The 21,049-nt window shown below is 51.0% G+C and overlaps 7 protein-coding genes across 7 annotated transcripts; 6 read left to right on the top strand and 1 right to left on the bottom strand.

Annotated features, from left to right (window-relative positions):
• Positions 1–876: 876 nt before the first annotated feature.
• PG994_013403 (uncharacterized protein) lies at positions 877–1,518 on the top strand (the record flags this gene model as incomplete). Its single annotated transcript, XM_066864812.1, has 1 exon — positions 877–1,518. The coding sequence occupies one exon, from the start codon at positions 877–879 to the stop codon at positions 1,516–1,518; it is 642 nt and encodes a 213-aa protein (XP_066709773.1).
• Positions 1,519–2,076: 558 nt separating this feature from the next.
• PG994_013402 (uncharacterized protein) lies at positions 2,077–2,712 on the top strand (the record flags this gene model as incomplete). Its single annotated transcript, XM_066864811.1, has 1 exon — positions 2,077–2,712. One exon carries the CDS (start codon positions 2,077–2,079, stop codon positions 2,710–2,712), a length of 636 nt encoding a protein of 211 aa, XP_066709772.1.
• A 1,196-nt stretch (positions 2,713–3,908) lies between these two features.
• On the top strand, positions 3,909–4,652 carry PG994_013401 (uncharacterized protein; the record flags this gene model as incomplete). Its single annotated transcript, XM_066864810.1, has 1 exon — positions 3,909–4,652. One exon carries the CDS (start codon positions 3,909–3,911, stop codon positions 4,650–4,652), a length of 744 nt encoding a protein of 247 aa, XP_066709771.1.
• Positions 4,653–6,377: 1,725 nt separating this feature from the next.
• Positions 6,378–7,056, top strand: PG994_013400 (uncharacterized protein; the record flags this gene model as incomplete). Its single annotated transcript, XM_066864809.1, has 2 exons — positions 6,378–6,548; positions 6,652–7,056. The coding sequence occupies 2 exons, from the start codon at positions 6,378–6,380 to the stop codon at positions 7,054–7,056; spliced, it is 576 nt and encodes a 191-aa protein (XP_066709770.1).
• Positions 7,057–13,828: 6,772 nt separating this feature from the next.
• PG994_013399 (uncharacterized protein) lies at positions 13,829–14,053 on the bottom strand (the record flags this gene model as incomplete). The annotated part of the gene is made up of 1 exon (XM_066864808.1): positions 13,829–14,053. The coding sequence occupies one exon, from the start codon at positions 14,051–14,053 to the stop codon at positions 13,829–13,831; it is 225 nt and encodes a 74-aa protein (XP_066709769.1).
• A 998-nt stretch (positions 14,054–15,051) lies between these two features.
• Positions 15,052–16,372, top strand: PG994_013398 (uncharacterized protein; the record flags this gene model as incomplete). The annotated part of the gene is made up of 3 exons (XM_066864807.1): positions 15,052–15,319; positions 15,390–15,808; positions 15,875–16,372. The coding sequence occupies 3 exons, from the start codon at positions 15,052–15,054 to the stop codon at positions 16,370–16,372; spliced, it is 1,185 nt and encodes a 394-aa protein (XP_066709768.1).
• A 1,076-nt stretch (positions 16,373–17,448) lies between these two features.
• On the top strand, positions 17,449–21,034 carry PG994_013397 (uncharacterized protein; the record flags this gene model as incomplete). Its single annotated transcript, XM_066864806.1, has 2 exons — positions 17,449–19,832; positions 19,897–21,034. The coding sequence occupies 2 exons, from the start codon at positions 17,449–17,451 to the stop codon at positions 21,032–21,034; spliced, it is 3,522 nt and encodes a 1,173-aa protein (XP_066709767.1).
• Between the last annotated feature and the right edge of the window lie 15 nt (positions 21,035–21,049).

Raw genomic sequence — 21,049 nt, 5'->3', positions numbered from 1 at the left:
CTCGATAACTGATGACTACTCCTCCCAGTTTGATGTCGATTCTTGCCTCCTGGTTGATCTTGGTGTCACCAACTCATCGCTGCTAGTCCGTAGGTCGTTTCATAAGAACATGATGCGGGTTCTGCATTATCTATATATCATAAGCTTCCAGTCCTCAACTTGACGTTTTGCCTCGTTTATCCCAGTCTGTGTTTTCTATGCAGTTGAACTAGTTGTACTCCGTCCATTAGTATACGCTCTCGATGTGTTGTTCGTTGTGACTTCAAGCCGGAAATTGTTGTCCTCGATGGTTTCTAAGCTCATTGGCCAATCATTCTCGCCGTCGCGTTCATGTCGCGTCCTTTTCGGAAACACGAGTGTTTCCGAGAGGAAAATGTACCTCCCACGCGCGGTAAACCACTTTCCTTCCCAAAACCCAACCTACAACTGCACACGCAAATACACACAACCCTCTCATCTCCCCCAACCAACTTTTTGAAAATTCCCAGCCAGCATCAGATCAGGTAAGGTTTGACCCGCACCTCTTCTATCCCCGTGCCTTTCAGTAAACTAATGCAACGTCCCTCCGCAGCGACGGCCGTACGCGTTCTGACACCAGTGCACTAGCTTGGCTTTGCTCACCTCACCGTCGACTTGCTCCCCAAGACACATCTTGGCCCGGCGGAGCTCCCTCAAGCACTTGTGTGCCCTTTGCTCTGCTTTGCTCCTTCATGCGTTGCGATTCCCCAGCGCTCGACATAGTTCATCTTCCTCAGCTTTCGCTTTTGCTCCGGCTTGCTTTCACCTGGACTCCGTCTGAACTTGAAAAGAGGTCAGTCACTTCTAGCATTCTAGCTTTGCGTCTCCATCTAACCGGTTTGACCACCCCATCCCAGAATGTCGACACTCCAACACTTCCCCAAGCTCACGCAGTTGCCGAAGGAGCTGCAACGGATGGTGTGGAAGGAGGCCATTTTGGCCGACTATGTTGACCGCGTAGTGGCTGTGCTCCACAACTCGAAGCAGATCGTACTTACGAGCGACCTGAGCACCCCATCAAAGTTCCTATCTCTCTGTCAGGCCTCACGCAGCGCTGCAGAGTCATACTATGACGTAAAGCTGCCGGCCATCAATTCTGGCATACCTGGAGTCGTCGGACTCAGCACCACACTTGACGTTTTCTTTATAAGTGCCTGGGGATTTACCCTCGGCATCAATGTCTTCGGTGGCTTGTTCGAGATCTCGGCCACGCCCCTTCCCTCCGAAGAGCTCGCCAAAGTTGAGCGGGTCATGGAGCACCACCTTGACCTGGAAGACATGATTTACCAGGTCGAACCTGCGTTCGACCGCGCAGTGTTCCAGTCAGTAAGAGTCTGCTACCTGAGACTCGACCACCAGAGACCGATCCTTGCCAGCCTGGCCAGTCAATCCACTGGTCCGGGCCCGCACACGCGCGTGGACTTACTGGATTATTGCACAAACCCGTCCTGGTACGAGGAGCATGTTGTCACTGAGGTCAATGAAGAAGAAACCGAGTAGGCCGCAAACATGGAGCCAACCTATACTGAGAACAGTAAACATGTCAGGATGTACGAAAGGGGTGTCTGAGAAGGTTCTGTATACCAGGAGAAGATCATGAGTTATGGATTTTTGCCGTATGTTTCGTCATATGGCGAAGCGAATTGAGAAAGGGATCGACACCCTGGTGGATCACCTATAGCAATATACTGCTTCGCGAATGGTAGTGTCCACTCGACTTCTTGTGTTTAATATATACTGCCCTCTTCCCGTATTTATTCTGGAACGAATTTAGATTACGTTGGCTCATCGTTGAATGGGTCGCATAGTCGTGGCTCTCGCCGTCGCGACGTTGTGGGCGGAATCACGTGGGGAGAAACACATCTCCCACACGCCCCAGAGACATGCATCCTCGTCGTCGAGGACACAGTAGATTGAGAATACTCTTCTTCCCAGGTTCTGGGACTGCGTTGATTTCCCTTCAATCCTTTGCACTTAGGCCTGACAATCGACACACACTGCTATTTCACCATCCTGGAGACATACAACTCCCCCTCCGTCATTAATACATCAGTGAAGATGTCGGCTCTAAGCACCTTCTCGCCCTTTTCTAGGCTACCCACGGAGCTACAGGTCAAGATTTGGGAGCGGGCCATGGCGAATGAGCACAACGACCGCGTAATCCTGCTGACCCATACGTCGGGGCATGTCATGTTGACACAAGACTTGTTGAACACAATCCCCAAGTTCTTTACCGTGTGCAAGACTTCTCGCGACACGGCCAAATCGGTGTATGACGTACGACTACCCGTCGTCAAGAACACATATAAGCTCGGCGCTATCCCGCTCAGTACCAGGCTGGACATATTCATTATCAGTCCCTGGAGCTTCAGGGTGGGAATCGATCCCGTCGCCAACAGCGCGCCGTTCCAGCGCTCGGACGCTCGGCTCGACCATGACGTGCTGGCGAAGATGGAACGGGCCATGCAGCACCGGTTCGCATTAGATGGCCCAACTGTCCACGACCGGCCCCTCTTTCGTCGGTCTGTCTTTCGCTCGGTTAAGGTCTGCTACCTCCAAGTTGACCACCAGAGCTCTGCACCCCAGAGCATCGCTACCCAGCCCGGCGGTCGTCATGTTACGCCAATAGACTTTTGGATCCATTACATGGATCCGGCCATGTATAGAGAGCTGACTGTTGAGAATGACGAGTAGCCTAAAAGCCCAAAGCGCATATGGTTGGGGCCAAAGCTGAGATATTGGAAGACAGGAATAAAGAACAACGCTTTGGATACTATAGGTGGAGGAATTATCATGGGGTATGGAGAACTTTGATAAGGTTGAGTCTCAATCTTGGTGGACACGGCAATGCTGGGATGCAACGTCATATAACGGCAATGGGTTTTGGTATATTTAATATATTGCTGTGCCCCAAGTCCTACAAATCCTGGAGCCTCCGCTCTGCCCCTTCTCCTAGTAAAATGATGTGTTGGTTTGGTTTATCCTAATTCTCTCTGGGGTTCGTATGTTTGAAGTAAATGATATGCCCTTTGTCTTTTCCCCCTATTTACATCCCCGACTAGTATTTCTATTGTCTTCTCGGTTTGTCACTAGTACAAGCTCAGTTTCTTGATAACTAAACCGTATATAGTACTTATTCATTACTCATGAAAATAGGCGTTTGCTCGTGGCTGGCAAGGCAAAGTTATGGCGAGCGCATTTCTAGATTGAGTTTCGACAAGCACCAGCTGGGATGGAATTGTTACACTGAGTACTTACGCATATTTGAGCAGGTATCTTTACAACGATTTCTGTGCCTGGCCTGTAAAAGACCTGTCAGGGTTTAATGGTTCCTGCCGGGGATACCGGTGGTAAGCTGGGTGAGCTACTCCTTTGCCGGGCAACCGACAGCCCCACCCTAACAACCACCGACAACTTCTTTCCTCTAAGCGACACTGTTGCCGTCATCAACCTCTCAAAAAATACTATAGAAGAATCCTGCTTTACAAACCTCAGGAACCAAGAATTGGTCCCGAAGTCAAGCTCAGAAAACTCTGACTGCGTGGTGCTGCACACAGTATTCTTTCTCCCCACCACCAATTACCGATCAACACCTTTGTCTCCTAATTACAACAACAGAATCAAGACCCGCGTTCACGTCAATTGGTAAGAAAGCAATCTTTTCAATCCAACTTTGTGACCTTCCTTTTGGTAACAGACTTCAGTCTGCACATGGACTAACGCTGATGCCCATCTAGAGAATTATTATTTCAGTGTCCAGCAGGCTTAATATGGCAATCGATCTCAAAAGAACCTGTTAACAATTGAAGTGCGTGTGGTGATCCAACAGGTTTGTCCCGCCGGTATTTTCTCTTGACTTTGACTAACGTAGGACAGATCTTTCCATCACAATGGCTACTCTCACAGGGTTCTGCAAGTTCAGCGAACTTCCCAAGGAGCTACAGCGCATGGTCTGGGAGCGGGCTGTGCTCGAGGACAATAAAGACCGGATCGTCCCTGTTGCTTTCGATACCGAGCGCATCGTGCTGACCCACGAGCTGCGGAATCCCTCCCCGGTCTTCAAGGTGTGCCAGCTCGCGCGCGTCGCGGCCACCTCCCTGTACGACAAGCGCATTCCGATGGTCAAGTTCCACATGCACTGGCCAGACAACAACGTCCCGGCGTGGAACCTCTTTGTCAAAGTCGTCGACGAGGGTATGAGCGCGGAGGAGAGGGAGAACGACGGCCACGTCATCGGCTACGTGTGCATCAGCACGCAGCTCGACGTCTTCTTGGTGAGCCGGTGGCATTTCACCTTTAAGCCAAGAATCTTCGACGACGGACCGGAGTACATGACCACGCGGCTCCCACGGGACATGCTGTCCCAGCAGGAGCGGCTCATGGAGCAGGAGATCGACAGAGCCTTTGACCACCTGCGCCCGGACTGGAAGTGGACCGACGCCCTTCAGCCCCAGTTTGATCGGAAGGTCCTCAGTGCAGCCCAAGTGTGCTTTCGCGTCCCCCTCGAGGATCCGGCTTCGTGCAAGCGTACTCTCCTGACACAGTTGTGCGATGATTGCTCTTCTCAGGAGGTCCTGCAGTACCCTAAGTACACATATGGTATTTACAGATGGCTCTCCTTTTTTCTCTTCTAATTAAAAATCTTGCTTGGTGCAAGTTCTTCCAAAGGCATCATTAAATTAGTCCGCCCTTGGTCTTCCATAGTCCGCTGTCAAATCCGTGCCAATATTACCATGTTGTACGGTTGCAGACGATTTGTTAAAGCTTTCATCAAATAATGCACGGCATTGGATGGTAACTTCTTGTATCGATGCTTGCACAAACATAAGCCAGAGTGAGCCCCAAAACTCAGTTGCTCAGCAAACATATTGCCAATGGCGCTTCTCTGTCGGATCAGGAACGCTTTAGTGACAAACATGAATTAGGTGAGCGTGACACTCACTGGATGGGCGGGACACTTCGGAATTTCAAGTAGCCAACAACAATGCAAACCAATATACAGCATCTTCCCGTAGTTGTTTCCAGGATTGCCCTAAATCACAACTGTTTTGTTCAAATAGACGACATGTTGCTTTAGAGGGATGATTGCGGCCATCCTGCTGGCATCAGCCAATGAAGAGTCACATGACAAGCTTTGTGATCACCGGGTCAATCAAACAGGCGGTGCAAAATCAGTTTGGTGTGTTCTGCCAGGGGAACCGTGTGTCCATTCCAGTATCCCGGGACTATATTAGGGCTACCCCCCCTAAAAAAAAAAAAAAAAAAGCCACTGTTGCAACTTCTACTAGCTAAGTATCAACGGTCTCATTGTCCTGTATACACAAGGGAGAAAAGTCCAATGTAGGCTGTGGTAGATCCAGCAGGTTGCACGAGCCCGTTTCATCACGACCGATGGTGGTGTCACAAACATGCGGAGCAAGAAAAGGTTCTTTACCACTTTCCCAAGAAACCTGAGTATCGGATGACTCTACAGCCGCCCGGCAACACGGAAGACGTGGAGAGCAACGAGGCTGTCTTTACCCTCCTGTACTTTCTGATCGCTGCAAGGAAAGCCCTGGGCGAGTGGTTTTCCCCTGGATCGATCACACCCTCAACAACGACTCGTAGTTGCTTAGAATTACTTTCTTCGTCTTGTTCAACACCAGTCCACCTAGAAATACCACTGATTGTGCTGTTAAAAACCATTCACACAGTGTATCTATGTACCGTGAGTTGAGCTCCAATGGTTACCTGGTCAGCCGTCACCCAAGGACTGCCCCAGTGGCAACGGCTGCAAGCGCCCAGGGATTATTGTACCATTATTCTTTCACGTCTCCGAGTATCAAGCCAAGATGTTTGGGCTAATAGCCCTTGACGTTCTCCTTTATTATTAATATCCTCGATTTCCAATATCCGTATAATAGAAATAGTTCGAGTCTCGTTATGCACCCGTGGGAGCGGGTTTCTTTTTGTCCAAATGCAGTAATGACTGTGGAAGTAAGAGAAACGGTTATCTCGCCGATTGTGGGGACTGTGTAAGCTACCGGTATCCTGGAATCAGTGTGCCTTTCCATCCGCCCTACGAAAGCCGCGTCTACTTCGAGGCTTGGTGTTTTTTCTTTCCTGTAACCCTTACCCAAGCACACACCTACAACACGTGCAAGTCGCGTTAAATCTCGACGACATCTTTCTTTTCTCTTCTACTCCCTGTCTCACTCTTTCTCAACAGCACTTTTGAACTTTTCCCTTGCTCTACACAGCCTTCCCTCTCCCTTGCTAAGTACAACGTTATCTTCCGTTGTACTTTCCCCTTGCTTCAGACAGCTTTCGCTTGCTTGACTCTTGCTTACCTTTCCATCTCATATTGGGAAATAGGCAACATGGCAGTTATGAAGGTTCTCCACACAATATGCGCCCGTGTGATCCGCGGACTCATGAAGGCAAAATCACTGGCCAGTCATGCCCGCGTCCGCATACCGGACGAGGAGCAAGGCCTGATGTCGCACTGTGAGGTGAGTAGGAAGATCCAGCATCAGGTGATGCGATGGAATGTAAGTGTGCTGACAACAACACAGGCCGTCATCGACCCAGCTGGCTGCTGGGGCCCATTGACCGACCACAGGGGACGCAAAGTGGTGCGAAACGCATGCCAAGCAGGAAAGGGTCATCTACCGCTTCCTGAAAGACACCGAAGACAGATGCAGACTCAAGGGCCTTAACAACCTCGACGAAGTCGAGAACAAACGCGTCTACCTAATCTTGATGTCCCTCATGATTGTTACGCGCGAGGCTCACCGCGACTGGTTCTACCTCGGTCAGAATTGCCCGAACCATATCAGACACGAGGTCGAGATATCCGACGACTGGGTAAGTGTCAAGAAGCACCTCTGGAAAATGGAGTACGGGATATGTATGGAGCAATCCGAGGTTTCTCTTCGGGAAGTCATACGAAACATCTTGAACGGCATGTCGATTCCATATTCGGTCGATGTACTGAGAGAAAACGTGCCTTGGGTATCGGATGAAGAATCTCAGCAAGCTAAGCTAGAAGGTATTTGAGAGCCTAATCCTTATAGCCATGTGAAAACAGAACACTTGACTAACATTTCAGTAGTTATAGAGAGGTTTAGGAGAGACTTAAGAGGAGTCGAAATAATCGAGCTCCTTAATCGAAAACTGCTACACCAGCACAGTTAGCCGACGACAGTTTCGAGTTCCAGGAAAATTTATTCGTTAATAACTGGAAGGACCAGGATTGGAATGCGGTGTCGCAAGAACCCTGGGGTGTTTGAATCTCAATTCTGCACCAACAGTACAAGAGATGGACTCGGGTCTTTTTCACACTCTTGCCATCTTTACAAGAGCTCAAGCGGCCTCTCAGGCTCGGGGCAAGACTCCAATACGGTCAGGTCTGTAACTATCCTACACACATCCCTAGCACTCCGTTCAGAACCGAGGGCCGCATCGCCACCTTGCCCGATCTCCTGCATCGTCTCTACAAGGAACAGGGCCACCACACTCTGGCCAGCCTGCTGCCCGCTCTACGTGCGATCCACAACTTTGTCCTCGACAGCGAGGGCGACAGTGAGGGCGAATACAAGATACTTCCACACCATCGAGGCAGTCCGAGCCAAGCTCAAGTCTGCTGTGCATTACCTATACGACTATATCATCCTCGCGTCCCGCCTGCGCTCCCACGACGGTCCTATGGAACCCGACATCGAGCGTTCTCTGCAGAAACTCGATTTGGATGAACTCAAGTACGCCGGCCTCGGCCGCCCTCTCGATGCCACACCCCGACCCCCACGATAAGCCTAACGTCGCACGCAAAAGTGGATATCCACTAATGCGAAGATTAGTGGCCTTGATATACTCCAATGCGACACCTAATATGATTCTGGACCGGGCTCGATGGGAGATATACTGGGTGCAATATCTTTCGCAGTATAAACAAGTGTCAGCCCCTCTTTGGGGATAGCGTGCTATTATGCTAGCTGTTTCTTTCGTGCATACAGTATAGCACCGTAGTGCAGTTCTCTTTTGTTGCTTTCTCTTCTGCAATACAGCACTTTATACATCATCGTGCAATAACGTTTAAATCAGGACACTCAAGTAATCATCTAACAACTGCTCAGAACATGTGGCTTCAGCTTAACTAGAAGATACTCGAAGCCATTCAACCCACATAATTCTTAGTACAGGACACTTAACTAATAATTCAACAGTTATCCAGCGCGTGTGGGAGGAGCTACAGGGAGTTGAGATCATTGAATTACTCGATCTGAATACTGCAACTGCAGCACAACGATCCAACCAGCCTACGTGTGGGCATTCATGTACGTCTCCAACCACGCCAACCAGGACTGGGACGCAGTTCCAAGTGACTCCGATGACTTCACATATCATCAACAACCGAGCAACCGAGCAACCGCGCCAACGCTGGGCTCCCGCGACGCCCCGCGCGTCGCGTTCCTGCGAAATTCCACCCCGAACTGCCGGAGAATATGGTGTATTGTCCTTCTAAGTCGGTTAATCATAGCATGTGTGGATCATTTGACAAGCCAGCAACATAAAGATACTACACTCAAAAGGGTTGGGTCTATAATATTCGAAGCTTTACCTCTACCTACGCTGAGCTTCCTATATAGCAGCCAAAATGAATGTTCTGGTGTTCCTTTTCCAGTTTTAACTCCTGTTTTTTCTACCTCGAAGCAGAATACCCCGGGGATGGTTCATAACCTCACAAGATCTCAACGGGCAGTATGTGGAGCGGCCTGGAAGGTCATGAAATTGTTCAGATTCTTGGTTAAAACACCAGGGAAGAACCTTGGGTACCGAGTAAGGAGTTCATCACAGCTAAACGCGAAGGTGTTTAAAGTCCAGGCCCTTATGTCTCTAAGAGTGGAACACTTACCTAACGCTTTAACAGTTACCCGAAACATCTACAAAGGGTTGGACGGTATTAACATCGTCGAGCTCCTTGGCCAGAGTACTGCCACTCCTTCCCAGTTAACGGATAGTAACTTCGTATACGTCGCCAACGTCTGGGCCAGGAATACCTCCACCATAAGCTAAGGCACCCCTCCACGGACCACCCCTTCACGGACCACCGCGTTTCGCGCCATAAACGCGTTGGACCCTTGGATAATAATATGGATTTCTCTTACCACCTTTGCCTCTTAACTATATATACTATTATTATTTTATTCGTTTTTTTCTAGTTATTTTTCCATGTTATTATTTAATACTTAAAAACGCGCGCAGGCTGCGATACGTAACGTAAAGCTCGGACTAGGTATTCGCGAAGCCGTCCGTAGATAAAATGCCGACCGATCGTACGTCATCCGGCGCCTAGCCGGTATACCGACGCGATAAGAGCTAAATAAGGACCGGCAGGCATTATCACTATTTTTAAAGACTTAATTAACGAATTAAGCTATCGGCTAAGCTAAACTAGGCTTCGCGCTAGCGCTCGTTAAGTTTAAATATATAGCTTAACGAATATTAAACGCTTTCGAGGCGTCCTATACGCTAAGGTAATATTAATATATTTAATTTTTAATTAAAAACGAGTTTATTAAAACTATTAAGTTTAAAATAATTAATTATAACCGCGTTAATAAAGTAATTATTATTAATATTAATATCTTTTTTAATAGATTTAATACTTTAAATTTAATTAATATTTTTTTAAACACTTTTATAATATTAATAAAATAAGTATCGGCTAAAGCGTTAATAGTAATTACTAAGTGGTTACCGAAGCTATTAGTTATTTAACCTTTAAAAAAACGTCGAAAAAAAGAAATAAATTACTACCTTAAAATGTATAAACTATAATAAGGTAGCCCTCTCGCCGCTAATTATTTTTAAAAGGGCCGACGTTTAAAGCTAGTAGTTTCTAAACTAAAATAACCATCTTTAAAATAACTAGCGGTTTAAAACATCGCTTAAAAAATAGATTAATAATTTTATAATATTAAATTAAATTTAAAATATTTTTATTCCTTATATTTAATTTCGTTATAATAATAAATAAATCGTTTTAATTTATAACGATTATAATTTATATATAAACGAAAAAATTTTTATAGTTTTATTTTATTAATAAAATATAGCTTGTTTTTTATAAACTATATTATAATTATATTATATAGATTTTAAATATAAAGGTCTTAAAACTATTAAAAAAAAGCTAAAGATCTTTTTAAAAATATATTTAAACGTAGTCTTTAAACTTAAACCTATTAAATTAAATATATTAAAAGTATACCGCTAAATTAAGATTAATATTTTAATTCTTTTAACGATCTAAAATATTTAAAAAATAACTAGGATTTATTCGCGAGATTAATCGAAACCTTTATTATTAAAATATATTATTTTAAAAAATAAAAGTGTTATTTAACTACGTTTAAAACCACCCCTAGTAATTAATAAAGAATCGACGCTTAATTTCGTCGCTAAATTAACCTTAACACTTATTAAAACACTTTTCAATAATTAGGCATTAAGAAATAATAATTAAAAACTAGCCGCTATAAACCTTACTTTTAATCTCCCTTTTTAAAGACTCTTTATTCGTAAGGCTAGTAAGGCCCTTAATGAATAAGCTAATAGAATCGCGAGCCTCGAGGCTTAAATTAATTATCTTTAAGCTAAAGTTAATAGAAAGACTATTAAAATAGGGTCGTATTTAAGGACGAATCCACCGACGTTAAGGTGCTAAGCAGGCCGCAGAACGATATAGAGGGAATAGAAGACGATAGAACGGAAACAAAGGACTATATTATTATTAGAAATACTAGAAAATAGCATGTCCTGACTAATTTTAGCTATAGAAATGACTTGAATTGAAAGGGTGTGTTTGGTGGGTTTTCTAGTCCGCGAAGGGGTGGTCCGTGGAGGGGTGCTTTGGCTTAGATTGGAATGTTGTGAGTGCTTGATCTCCCTCTGCAACAACAGTAGAGGGAAGGACTTAGGTCTTCACCCTCCAGTACATGGCGGCTTGCATCTACTATGGGCTAAACTGTGGCACCTTGTTCATCAAAGACGAAATCACTTCTTCTTGGATCATGTTGATTGGATGAGGCGGTTGGGAAGAATACATTGGGTGGAAGCGTAAAAGGGTAGAAGGCCACATTGGATGCAAGGCCACGGTGGATACATGCCGGCATTTGATAGAAAACCGCATTGAATACAAGGATTGATTAGATGAAAAGACTGATCCAGAGAGCCGCGAATCAGTTGGCAGAAGTCTATAGAAGACAGCTACTATATTCAATGGTCTTTCTCAGTTATCAATGATTGTATCACGGCGCTCCTCCCGCACACGAAGTTTCAAGCCACAGGTTGAGAATCCAAATTAGTTCGGTCTATTTCATATCATCAATCACCAAACTGTTGGACAACAGCAACGACGTAATCCTCACGTTGACAAAAGTCCATGCTGCCATTTCTCTCTTTGAATATACTGACCAGCTATGCACTGGTAATCATTGGAGTCGAATCAGAGCTGGCAAGAAAACGTGGACCAGACCAGGGCCATAAACACACCCACGAGCGTTCCCATCAATATTCCCATGATCAGAGCCACTGTTCAAAGCGGCAAGACTGTTTCAGCCAAGAAAGCAGTTCAGAACAGCATGGAGGCGTTTGAGATCGCAATATACTCAAAGTCATGATAGTATTTAGGGTTTTGTGCCTGGCCATTGTGACATTACTGCATGACATACAGGCAACATTTACTAGCTCAAGCCCGGGCTTATTCAGGGAAGTGAGGAATACCCAGGTCTGGCTAGATATATTTGGGCACATGTGAGGTACTGCTCGCTACCGAATGACATCCCAGAAGCTCAATCCACAGGTACTTGAGAGATCAGATTGTTATAGGGGCCAATAGCACTATCGGTGATAGTGACAGAACTGTGAGCTCTTCCCTATTCGTATCAATTTCGTCCAACTTTGTTGGTATCGTCTTTCTTGACTCTAGCAAAATTATCCACGTCAACATTCCCCGAGTCCGAGGAGCAACTCCAGATCAAACCGAAGTGCGATAATACCACGATTTTCCACACCTGTTTCTACAACGCCACTGTCTAGGAGACATTACGATCACTAACAGCTGATAAGTGTTCCTTTCTGTTCACGAACAACTTTGCCAGTGGCCCTTCTCCCTTACGACGAAAGAACGCTGACACTCGTGAATACAGGCTGACATCGACACGTACCGCTGTCCCAACACCACGGATGACCATTGGGATAACTGGTGTGACAAGCACCGCTATCAACACACTGTTTCCCACGACTTCTACAAGGACGTAGAAATGGAGTAGAGCCGCCTTCGTGACGATGCCCTTTTCAACTTAGACAACGTGCAAAGCAAGAGGGAAAGAACTCCGGTTTCTCTCCATCGTCCAGGTGGCCAGGACGGCTCACACCGACTGGTTCTACGAAGGGGCCCCCGAAGCTGGACACGAACAGCACGAATACGAGCTCTGGTCGAACCGTAACTCGGTGCAAAAGGAACTCTACTGGATGGAACATGGAGTGGTTACAACAATGTCTAATTCGCTCATACGAGAGGTGATTAGGAATCGCGTAAGCCAACTTTCAGTTGCCGACTTACGAAAAGCTAACAATCGAAGAAATTGAAGCATCTTCTAGGGAAAATAGTAAGCAATACTCACAGCTCCTAAATCGTCGGGCCTGCTAACAGTTATACATTAGATAGGGCATCATTCATGGTAAGTCTCTTAGATGAGCTACATACCATGGATGTGCTGAACATTAATAGTGTCGACCCATCCACGGTGGTAGCGACCAGATTTTCCTACGATCCGTACCTTTTCCCGGAGAAGGACTACTCGACGGTAGACTGGGATCTCGTGCCTGCATCTTTCGACTAAGGCGTATTAGATCTAGAGATCTTCGGGGCTTGTTGTGGTCCTCTCGCTTTGCTGGCCTTGGTTGACACTTTAACGACGGTCATCCCCTTCACGACGAAGAATGAATTGCTTTCACAACAAAGTCGCCGGTGGCATGGACGTGGGAAGACGAGAAGTGGGAGGTCGTATTGGATCCAGAGTGTTGGGAATTAGAGGACCCGGGACGCGAAACTATGCAAGGGATAGACGGGTATGGCAAGCGAGTTAGATAGCGTCAAAAGCATTGGCTGCCCATAATAATGAATTAGTAGACAGAAGTGACGCATCCTGTGGAAGAGGCGACGGCGATGGTGAAAGTTGCACGATTTGTGGACCAAGGAAAAGGGACGGTGAGAAGAAGAAGGGACGGCGAGAGTGACACGACGACCTATGGACCAGGCACTTGTGGTGGTGGTGGTGGTGAAGGGGAAAAGAGAAAATGGCCTTGGTCTGGCTGTGGATGATCGATATGCCACCCAGAGGCCCTTCCCTCCGAAACCAACTTTCTTGAGCGTATGTCTGAAACAGAGCTGCGAGGGCGATTGTGCGGCGATACCCGTCTGTAAAGTCAGCCTGGTTACTCCATGTTGGGCACGAATATTGTGGCCCACCTGGGGTCAAGCTGCCAGACCCTTTTCTTTCAATCATTCTCATTCCCTTTACTCTCTCCCTTGCACTTCTAGCCTCAAAGCTACGAAGCACCCCGTTGTTAGGTGATAGGCAAGCCGGAGGACACAGGTTCTCTGGCCGATTAATCGGCCAAGTGTCTATCTTACCCAGACCTTCGGTCCAATACCAGCAATCCGTGAGTGCCGCTCGAAACGCACAAAACGGGTTGGCTGCCTCTCGAGAAGATCGGCAAGAGCAACCCGACCTCCGCCGGTTTCGAGGGCCTCATGAACCTGTCAGGACTCAGCGCTGTTAGGCGGCCCAGCTTCGGCGCCATAGTATGGGTGCTCGGTGACGCCATAGAAGCTTTGTCGAAGACCACGAGGCTGCTTGGAAAGAGAATGGCACGATCGTGCTGGGTGATACAGCGGCCATTGGCCGTTCCTGAACGGGACTCCGTTTTGCTGCGGATATGACCTGTCCTTATCGCGGTCCGCGGAAGCAAGATCCAGTAGTCGCATTATCACAAGCCAGTAGGGGGCTATCTCTGCATGCCGACCACACGCTCATAGGGGTTGGTACTGCTGCCCCTCCTCCAGCTTTGGGCAGATGGACAAATTTGGTGAGGGGTAACATACAGGATAAGGATTTCTTGGCATACATCCACTGGTGTCCTGATGAGAGATGAAACAGGATACTAGCTGGATTGATTGACACTTCACACATTCACCCCCGCGTGACCGCAACACCTCATCTTGGTCTTTCGTGGAGACAGGAGTCGGGGAAGGGCCGGGGAAGACTCATCGTGACTGGAGGGGTAATGTCCAGCACGCGGATGTCGTCCTGCGCCACAGTGTGGCTCGAGCAAGGGGGAGTTAGGAGGGGGTGGCTAGTGCAATCCTCACAAGACCGGGCGGCAGTGCGGCTCGGCCGGATTACAGGAACATGGGAGGCCTTCGACCAGAGCTTCGATGCAGTTTGATTCGTCGGGCAGAGCGAAACCTTCCCCCCGGGGGGGGGGGGTTGGGTTTGCCAGCGGTTCTCAAGGTTTCTCAGGGAAGTTTGCATGGATCGGTTGGTCGCGTAGGGCGACTGCATGAGTGTCGGTGGGGGGAGCGGTGTTTACGTGGAGCAATAGGTTGGGCGATAACCTCCACCGGCCGCCAGGGAATTGGCCAGTCCAGCTCCCGAGCGCGCGGGCAGCGTATCAGAGCGCACCACAACACGCGATCCACCAGATGCAGACCGCTTCCTCGGAGCGAAATGAGGAAACGCTTTGAGTCAACGCAGGGAAACTTGCAGCGCGCCCCCGGACAATAGCATGGCACGATAGCGACGGTCTAAGCTCCAGGTATGAAAATGCCATCCTTTTTCGCGCCGGGAGGAATGTTTCTCGTTTCCTCGGTCCATCTCTCATCACACTCTTTATCGAAACAAAACACTACACACACGCTGCAAGCCTAGATCACTTAGCTGTCGATAGAGGCTTGTGGCTATACCACCACCACCGCCAGACACCATGGCGCCCAAACCGCCCTCCAAAGAACGCCGCAGCAAGCAGCCGCCCACTGTGGAGGTTTCTAGCAAAGGCGCTCCTCTCTCTGAGGTGTCGTCGTCGAGCTCAAGATCGCCGCAGTCGCAGCAGCGCATGGAGCTGACCAGCTTGAAGCGCATCATTAAGGAGGACCGGACTGACAAGGCGCGCGCCATCATCGCCGTGGTCAACCCCTCCGCGGTGCCCGAACTCGAGCGCAAGCTTCAGGGCTCAAAGTTGAAATTTTGGCGTGGTAAGTAAAATCATATGCCCCTTTGCTTCCTATGCACTGCAACATCAGGGTTGCTAACGAGCTGTCCTAGGCAAAACGACCGTTAAGATTACGAATCCGCGGTCGCTCCAGTCTACCATTGAGCTGGTGCAGTCGGACAAGAGTGCGCCCCGCCATCTCACGCTCCTTGTGGGGCAAGATCTCGACACGATCGATTTCAAAGTCAGCGCCAACATGAAAAGCCTGAGCATCTTCCGGCACGAGGACAGCAATCTGGGGCCGCCCCCGGGGACCCTGCTCATCTCGGGCTCCTCGACGTACGCCAAGACGCGCCTGGACCAGTGGCAAGCCAAGCAGCACCAGAGCCACGCCGTCTACCTGGGCCGCGGCGTCGGCATCCGGATCGAGAGCGACGTGCTCAACGACCCGGCCTTCAACAACGGCGGACCCATGAACCGCGACCTGCAGGTCCAGCAGCCCGCCGCCGACCCGTCCGCCGGCCGGAAGCTGGTGCCGGCGGGGCGGCGGCTGGGGCGACTCGTACACGCTGTCGCTGTCTAACTGGACAAGAACGAGGTCTACGAGCTGTTCAACAGCCTGCACCACACGCCCGATGATGACCACCTGTGCTACGACGAGCGCGGCAATACGCAGATGGCGATGCGGCCCGAGCGGCCCTGGTGGGAGAAGTGGGAGAAGCCGATCGGCCACATCATCGGCATCCTGACGGGCGCCAAGAACGCGCAGTCGATGCGCGCCACCGCCGGCGGCCTCTTCGTCGAGTACCACTTCGGGGCCGCGGCCCTGAGCATCGGCGCCGCGGGCCTGCCGCAGGCCATCACGCTGGCGGCGGGGCCGGCCGCGATGCTGGGCGTGGGCGCCGCTGCCGCGGCCTACTTCGTGCCCTGGGACGCCGTCTTCAAGTGGCTGTGGGGCGTCATCCGGAAGATGTTCCAGAGCTTCCTGGCCGTCTGGGAGAGGCTGATGCGGTGGGTCGCCTCCAAGCTGAGCGGTGCTTCCTCTTCCGAGGGGAAGAACGGCAATCACCCCATGCCCCCGATTGAGTTCGGATGATGGGGTAGGATCAGAAACAAAGAAAAAAAACATTTGGATTCTTTGAGTTTCTTCTCTCGTTTCTAGACAGAACGGAAAGTGCTGGCACAAGGTGTTGGTGTGCCCAGGAATTTTACCGTTCAAGCATCAGATTGATAGACTGCCCGATTTTGGAATGCCAGCAGCATCCGGGCAACATGGGTTTTGGCGTTTTATACCGATTGTCAATTTTCTTTCTTCCAATCGCTCTTGTCCGAGGCAATTGATCGCATCAAATAGAAACAGCCTACATTTATAGAATTCCTCAATGGAAATAAATCACACGAATGCGTTTAACCCAATGCTTGCTTTTGTATTGTAGCTGCGATGCTACCGACTCTCCATCCCTCTTACGTCTATTCAAGAACAGTATAGAGGCCCAAGCGAAAAAGGCCAACCGCTAGCTACTTGGTAGATATTTGTTGAAACGGTGAAAACTTTTCTGTGGGCAAGAGCATCCGAAGTAGAAAAACTCGCGAAGTATATGAGTAGAGATCTCGATCCTTAGATGCAGCGAATAAGCATTTATTACTGTGTTTCATTACACTGTTTCCCTCCATCGCGATGATAGCTGCAGGTAAACCTTAGCCCCGCCAACTCGAAAGGCAGTTGGCCGCTGTGCCCCACCACCATTCCAACGCCTGTGACACTCGGCAATCCAGTGATCCTCCATCCAACAATTACTCGTGCGTCATGATGCTTCCAGCAATGAGGGATGCACCACATTAGCCGCAACACGTACACACCCACTCCTTGACTCTCTCTGCAATTAGTGATGCGCCGATGAGCCGCCAAGAGCTTCGTTCTCGTGGTTTACTCCTCTGATCTTCGTCCAGGAACTCCGCCATGTCGGAGGAATGACTGCAGAAACGCTCTGCAGGGTAACGCAGGCCTGGACCTTTACCCTCGTCCAACCTCTCGCGTAGAGGGGGGCGGTGAGGATAGACCGCCGGAACTAGAGAGGAAGGAGAAGATCGCCCGCTTGTGCACACCATACTGTAGACGAGACGGAAAATAAATTCGGTCAATATGGGGATGTGCTCGAAGCAGAAGGCCTGATGGCCGCCAGCACCAGTGCCGCCCAGCCTCCATCATCCCAGCCGCCGCCCGCGGCAAAACCCAGCAACGGCCTGCTGACCAGCAGCAACATTCTCGATCCCTCCGTCAATAACGGCAACACCCGCGCCGACAGCGACGCAGCAGCAGCAGAAGTAGCGACACCGACCGAAGCTTCCCAGCAGCCGCCGCCGCCCGTGCTAGCACCCGAGCCGGTATTCCCCCTGCTGCAGAACAACGCGAGTCAAGAGACGCTTTCGCAGACCGCGCCCGCCCTGAAGCGCAACACCGGCAATGCGGCCCAAGACGACACGGACGAGGAGCCAGCCGTGGCCGAACCCTTCGTGCGTACGCGCAGCCCGGACGACGCCTTCGCCGCCGCCCGCCAGCTGCAGGAGGACACGCCCGCCGACGACTACGACGAGTACTACTACGACGGCGCCCGCTCCCGGACGCGCCTCTTCTACAGGATGCACAAGTTCACCCTCTACGAGACGGCGAGCCGCTACTATATTGTCGGCGGCGACGTCACCGAGAAGCGCTACCGCATCCTCAAGGTCGACCGCAACACCCACGAGCCCGACTCGGAGCTGACCATCACCGACGACAAGATCATCTACAGCCAGAAGGAGATGAACGCCCTGCTCGACACCATTGACGACGGCAACAAGGGCACGGGCGGCATTAAACAGCGCTGTACGACCTGGGGCCTGCTGGGCTTCATCAAGTTCACGGGCCCCTACTACATGCTGCTGATCACCAAGAAGAGCACCGTCGCTATGATCGGCGGCCACTATGTATACCAAGTCGACGGCACCGAGCTCATTCCCTTGACGCCGGCCAAGTTCCGGCCCGACGTGCGCAACACAGAAGAACCGCGCTTCTTGGGTATCCTCAACAACCCCGACCTCACGAGATCCTTCTATTACAGCTATTCCTACGACATCACGCGCACGTTGCAGCACAATATCAGCCGCGAGCGCACGGCGCTGGCAAATGGACAAGCGGGAACCATCAGCGACGACTTCAACTCCATGTTTGTGTGGAACAGCCACCTGTTGCAGCCCGCCGAGAACGCAATTGACCAACCCTTTGACTGGTGCAGGCCTATTATACATGGCTATATAGATCAAGCTGCCTTGTCCATATACGGTCGCAGTGCCTACATCACCATTATCGCGCGGCGGTCGCGGTATTTCGCGGGCGCTCGCTTTCTCAAACGCGGGGCCAACGACCTGGGCTACGTCGCCAACGACGTCGAGACCGAGCAGATCGTCTCCGAATCCCTCACCACCTCCTTCCACTCGCCCGGCCCCAAGCTGTTCGCGTCGCCCCAGTTCACATCCTACGTGCAGCACCGTGGCAGCATCCCCCTATACTGGACGCAGGACAACATCGGCGTGACGCCCAAGCCGCCCATCGAGCTCAACCTCGTCGACCCCTTCTACACCGCGGCCGCGCAGCACTTCAACAACCTGTTCGAGCGCTACGGGTCGCCCATCTACGTGCTCAACCTGGTCAAGGCGCGCGAGCGCACGCCGCGCGAGAGCAAGCTGCTGGACGAGTACACCAACTGCGTCAACTACCTGAACCAGTTCCTGCCCGACGACAGCAAGATCATCTACAAGGCGTGGCACATGAGCCGGGCCGCCAAGAGCCGCGACCAGGACGTCATCGGCACGCTCGAGAGCATCGCCGAGCACGTCGTGACGACGACAGGGTTCTTCCAGAACGGCGACGGCGACGTCTCGCCGACGCACGTGCAGAACGGCGTCGCGCGCACCAACTGCATCGACTGCCTCGACCGCACCAACGCAGCGCAGTTCGTCATCGGCAAGCGCGCGCTCGGCCACCAGCTGCACGCGCTCGGCATCCTCGCCGACACGAGCATCGACTACGACACCGACGCCGTCAACCTCTTCACGCACATGTACCACGACCATGGCGACACCATCGCGGTGCAGTACGGCGGCAGCCAGCTCGTCAACACGATGGAGACGTACCGCAAGATCAACCAGTGGACCTCGCACAGCCGCGACATGATCGAGAGCTTCAAGCGCTACTACAACAACTCCTTCATGGACAGCCAGCGCCAGGAGGCCTACAACCTGTTCCTCGGCAACTACATCTTCGCCCTCGGCCAGCCCATGCTCTGGGATCTCTCGACCGACTACTACCTGCACCACTCGGACCCCCGCGCCTGGATCAACCACGTCCACCACGACTATATCCGCTGGTTCACCCCGCGCTTCCTCGAGCGCCGCAGCCTGCCGCCCTACGTGCCGCCGCCGCTGCTGGTGTCGTCGGCCGACGACAACAGCGCCGACAACAATAATCCTAACAAGCAGAACAATAAGAAGATGGCCATGATGAAGAAGCAGCCCGCGTCCTTCTTTGACGACTACTGGCTCGAGTACTACCGGCCGTCGACGCTGTCGTCCTTCCTCAAGATGTTCCCCCTATAAGATGAACAGCACCATCAAGTACATCCCCTTCAAGTCCACCCAGGAAGGGCGCTACGACCTCAGCCCCTTCCGAGTCCGCATCGAGGGAGGGGAACGGGGCGGCAACACTAGTGGCGGTGGCGGAGGAGCTTCAGATTTTCATCAAAGTCCACGATCGAAGCAGCAGCAACAGTATCACCATGATCAACAGTACCACCATCACAACAACACGAACAATCAGCAGCTCAGTCAGAATAGGAAGAAGAATTCGGCCACGACCAAAAAGGAGGTCACGATTGTAGACCCGCAAGAACGCTTCCGTCGCCGCGGCGGTGATGACGACATGGACGAGACGGAATCGGTCATGAGCGAGAGGACGGGAAACAATAAAGGCATATCTATACAGCGCTGGCTACAGCCCAACGTGGCGTCCGACAGCAACAAGGGACCCGCCACCGCCGTGCCCCACAGCATCATGAAGGAAACCCGGCAGAGGAACTACTACAGCACCAACAATAACAGCCGCGGAAGCAACAACTACTACAGCAGCACCGCCAACGGAGGAATGGGCGTGGGTCGGACTTTGGACGTGGCCGCTCGTAAGCAGACGCCCGCCGAGAAGTCGGCCCAGGCCCAGCTCATCTTCGCGAAAGTGGTGCACGAGTCGCTGCACCCGTCGGTCAACGCGCAGGACATGGACGACTACGCGCGCTACATCTTGCACGCGCAGTCGCTGCCGCTCGTGGTCTCGTCCAACGAGGCGCCCGCCGACGTCGACGCGTCCGAGTACCGCGACTACCTCAACGGCAGCTGGCAGGTCGACGGGCTGTCGGCGTCGTGGGCGAGCAGCAACACGGCGGCGGCGGCCCACGATGCTTCGGCGTTCGCCATGGATGGGAGCACTGCGGCTGCTGCTCATCATGTACCTGACCCCTTGTCGAGAAAAGAGCAGGACCTTGCGGCGTATTGGGATCTTCTGCGCATCGGCGATAACCCGCTCACGGTCACGGAGGAGGACCTGCCCAAGAAGCGGTATAAGGCCTATCGGAAGTGGCTGCGCGGCAAGAGCCTGTTCAAGCAGCAGCCCCTGCCCAGCGAGAGCGGTATGGGTCTCAAGGCGCAGTCTCAGCAGTACGTCGATTGATTCATTAATTGAATA

The sequence above is a fragment of the Apiospora phragmitis genome (genome assembly GCF_038363925.1).
Source record: "Apiospora phragmitis strain CBS 135458 chromosome Unknown utg000011l:1.0-3236445.0:1.0-3240683.0, whole genome shotgun sequence".
Classification (NCBI taxonomy): Eukaryota; Fungi; Ascomycota; class Sordariomycetes; order Amphisphaeriales; family Apiosporaceae; genus Apiospora; species Apiospora phragmitis.
The sequence above is the reverse complement of the archived record's forward strand: the minus strand, read 5'-3'. Positions and strand labels throughout refer to the sequence as shown.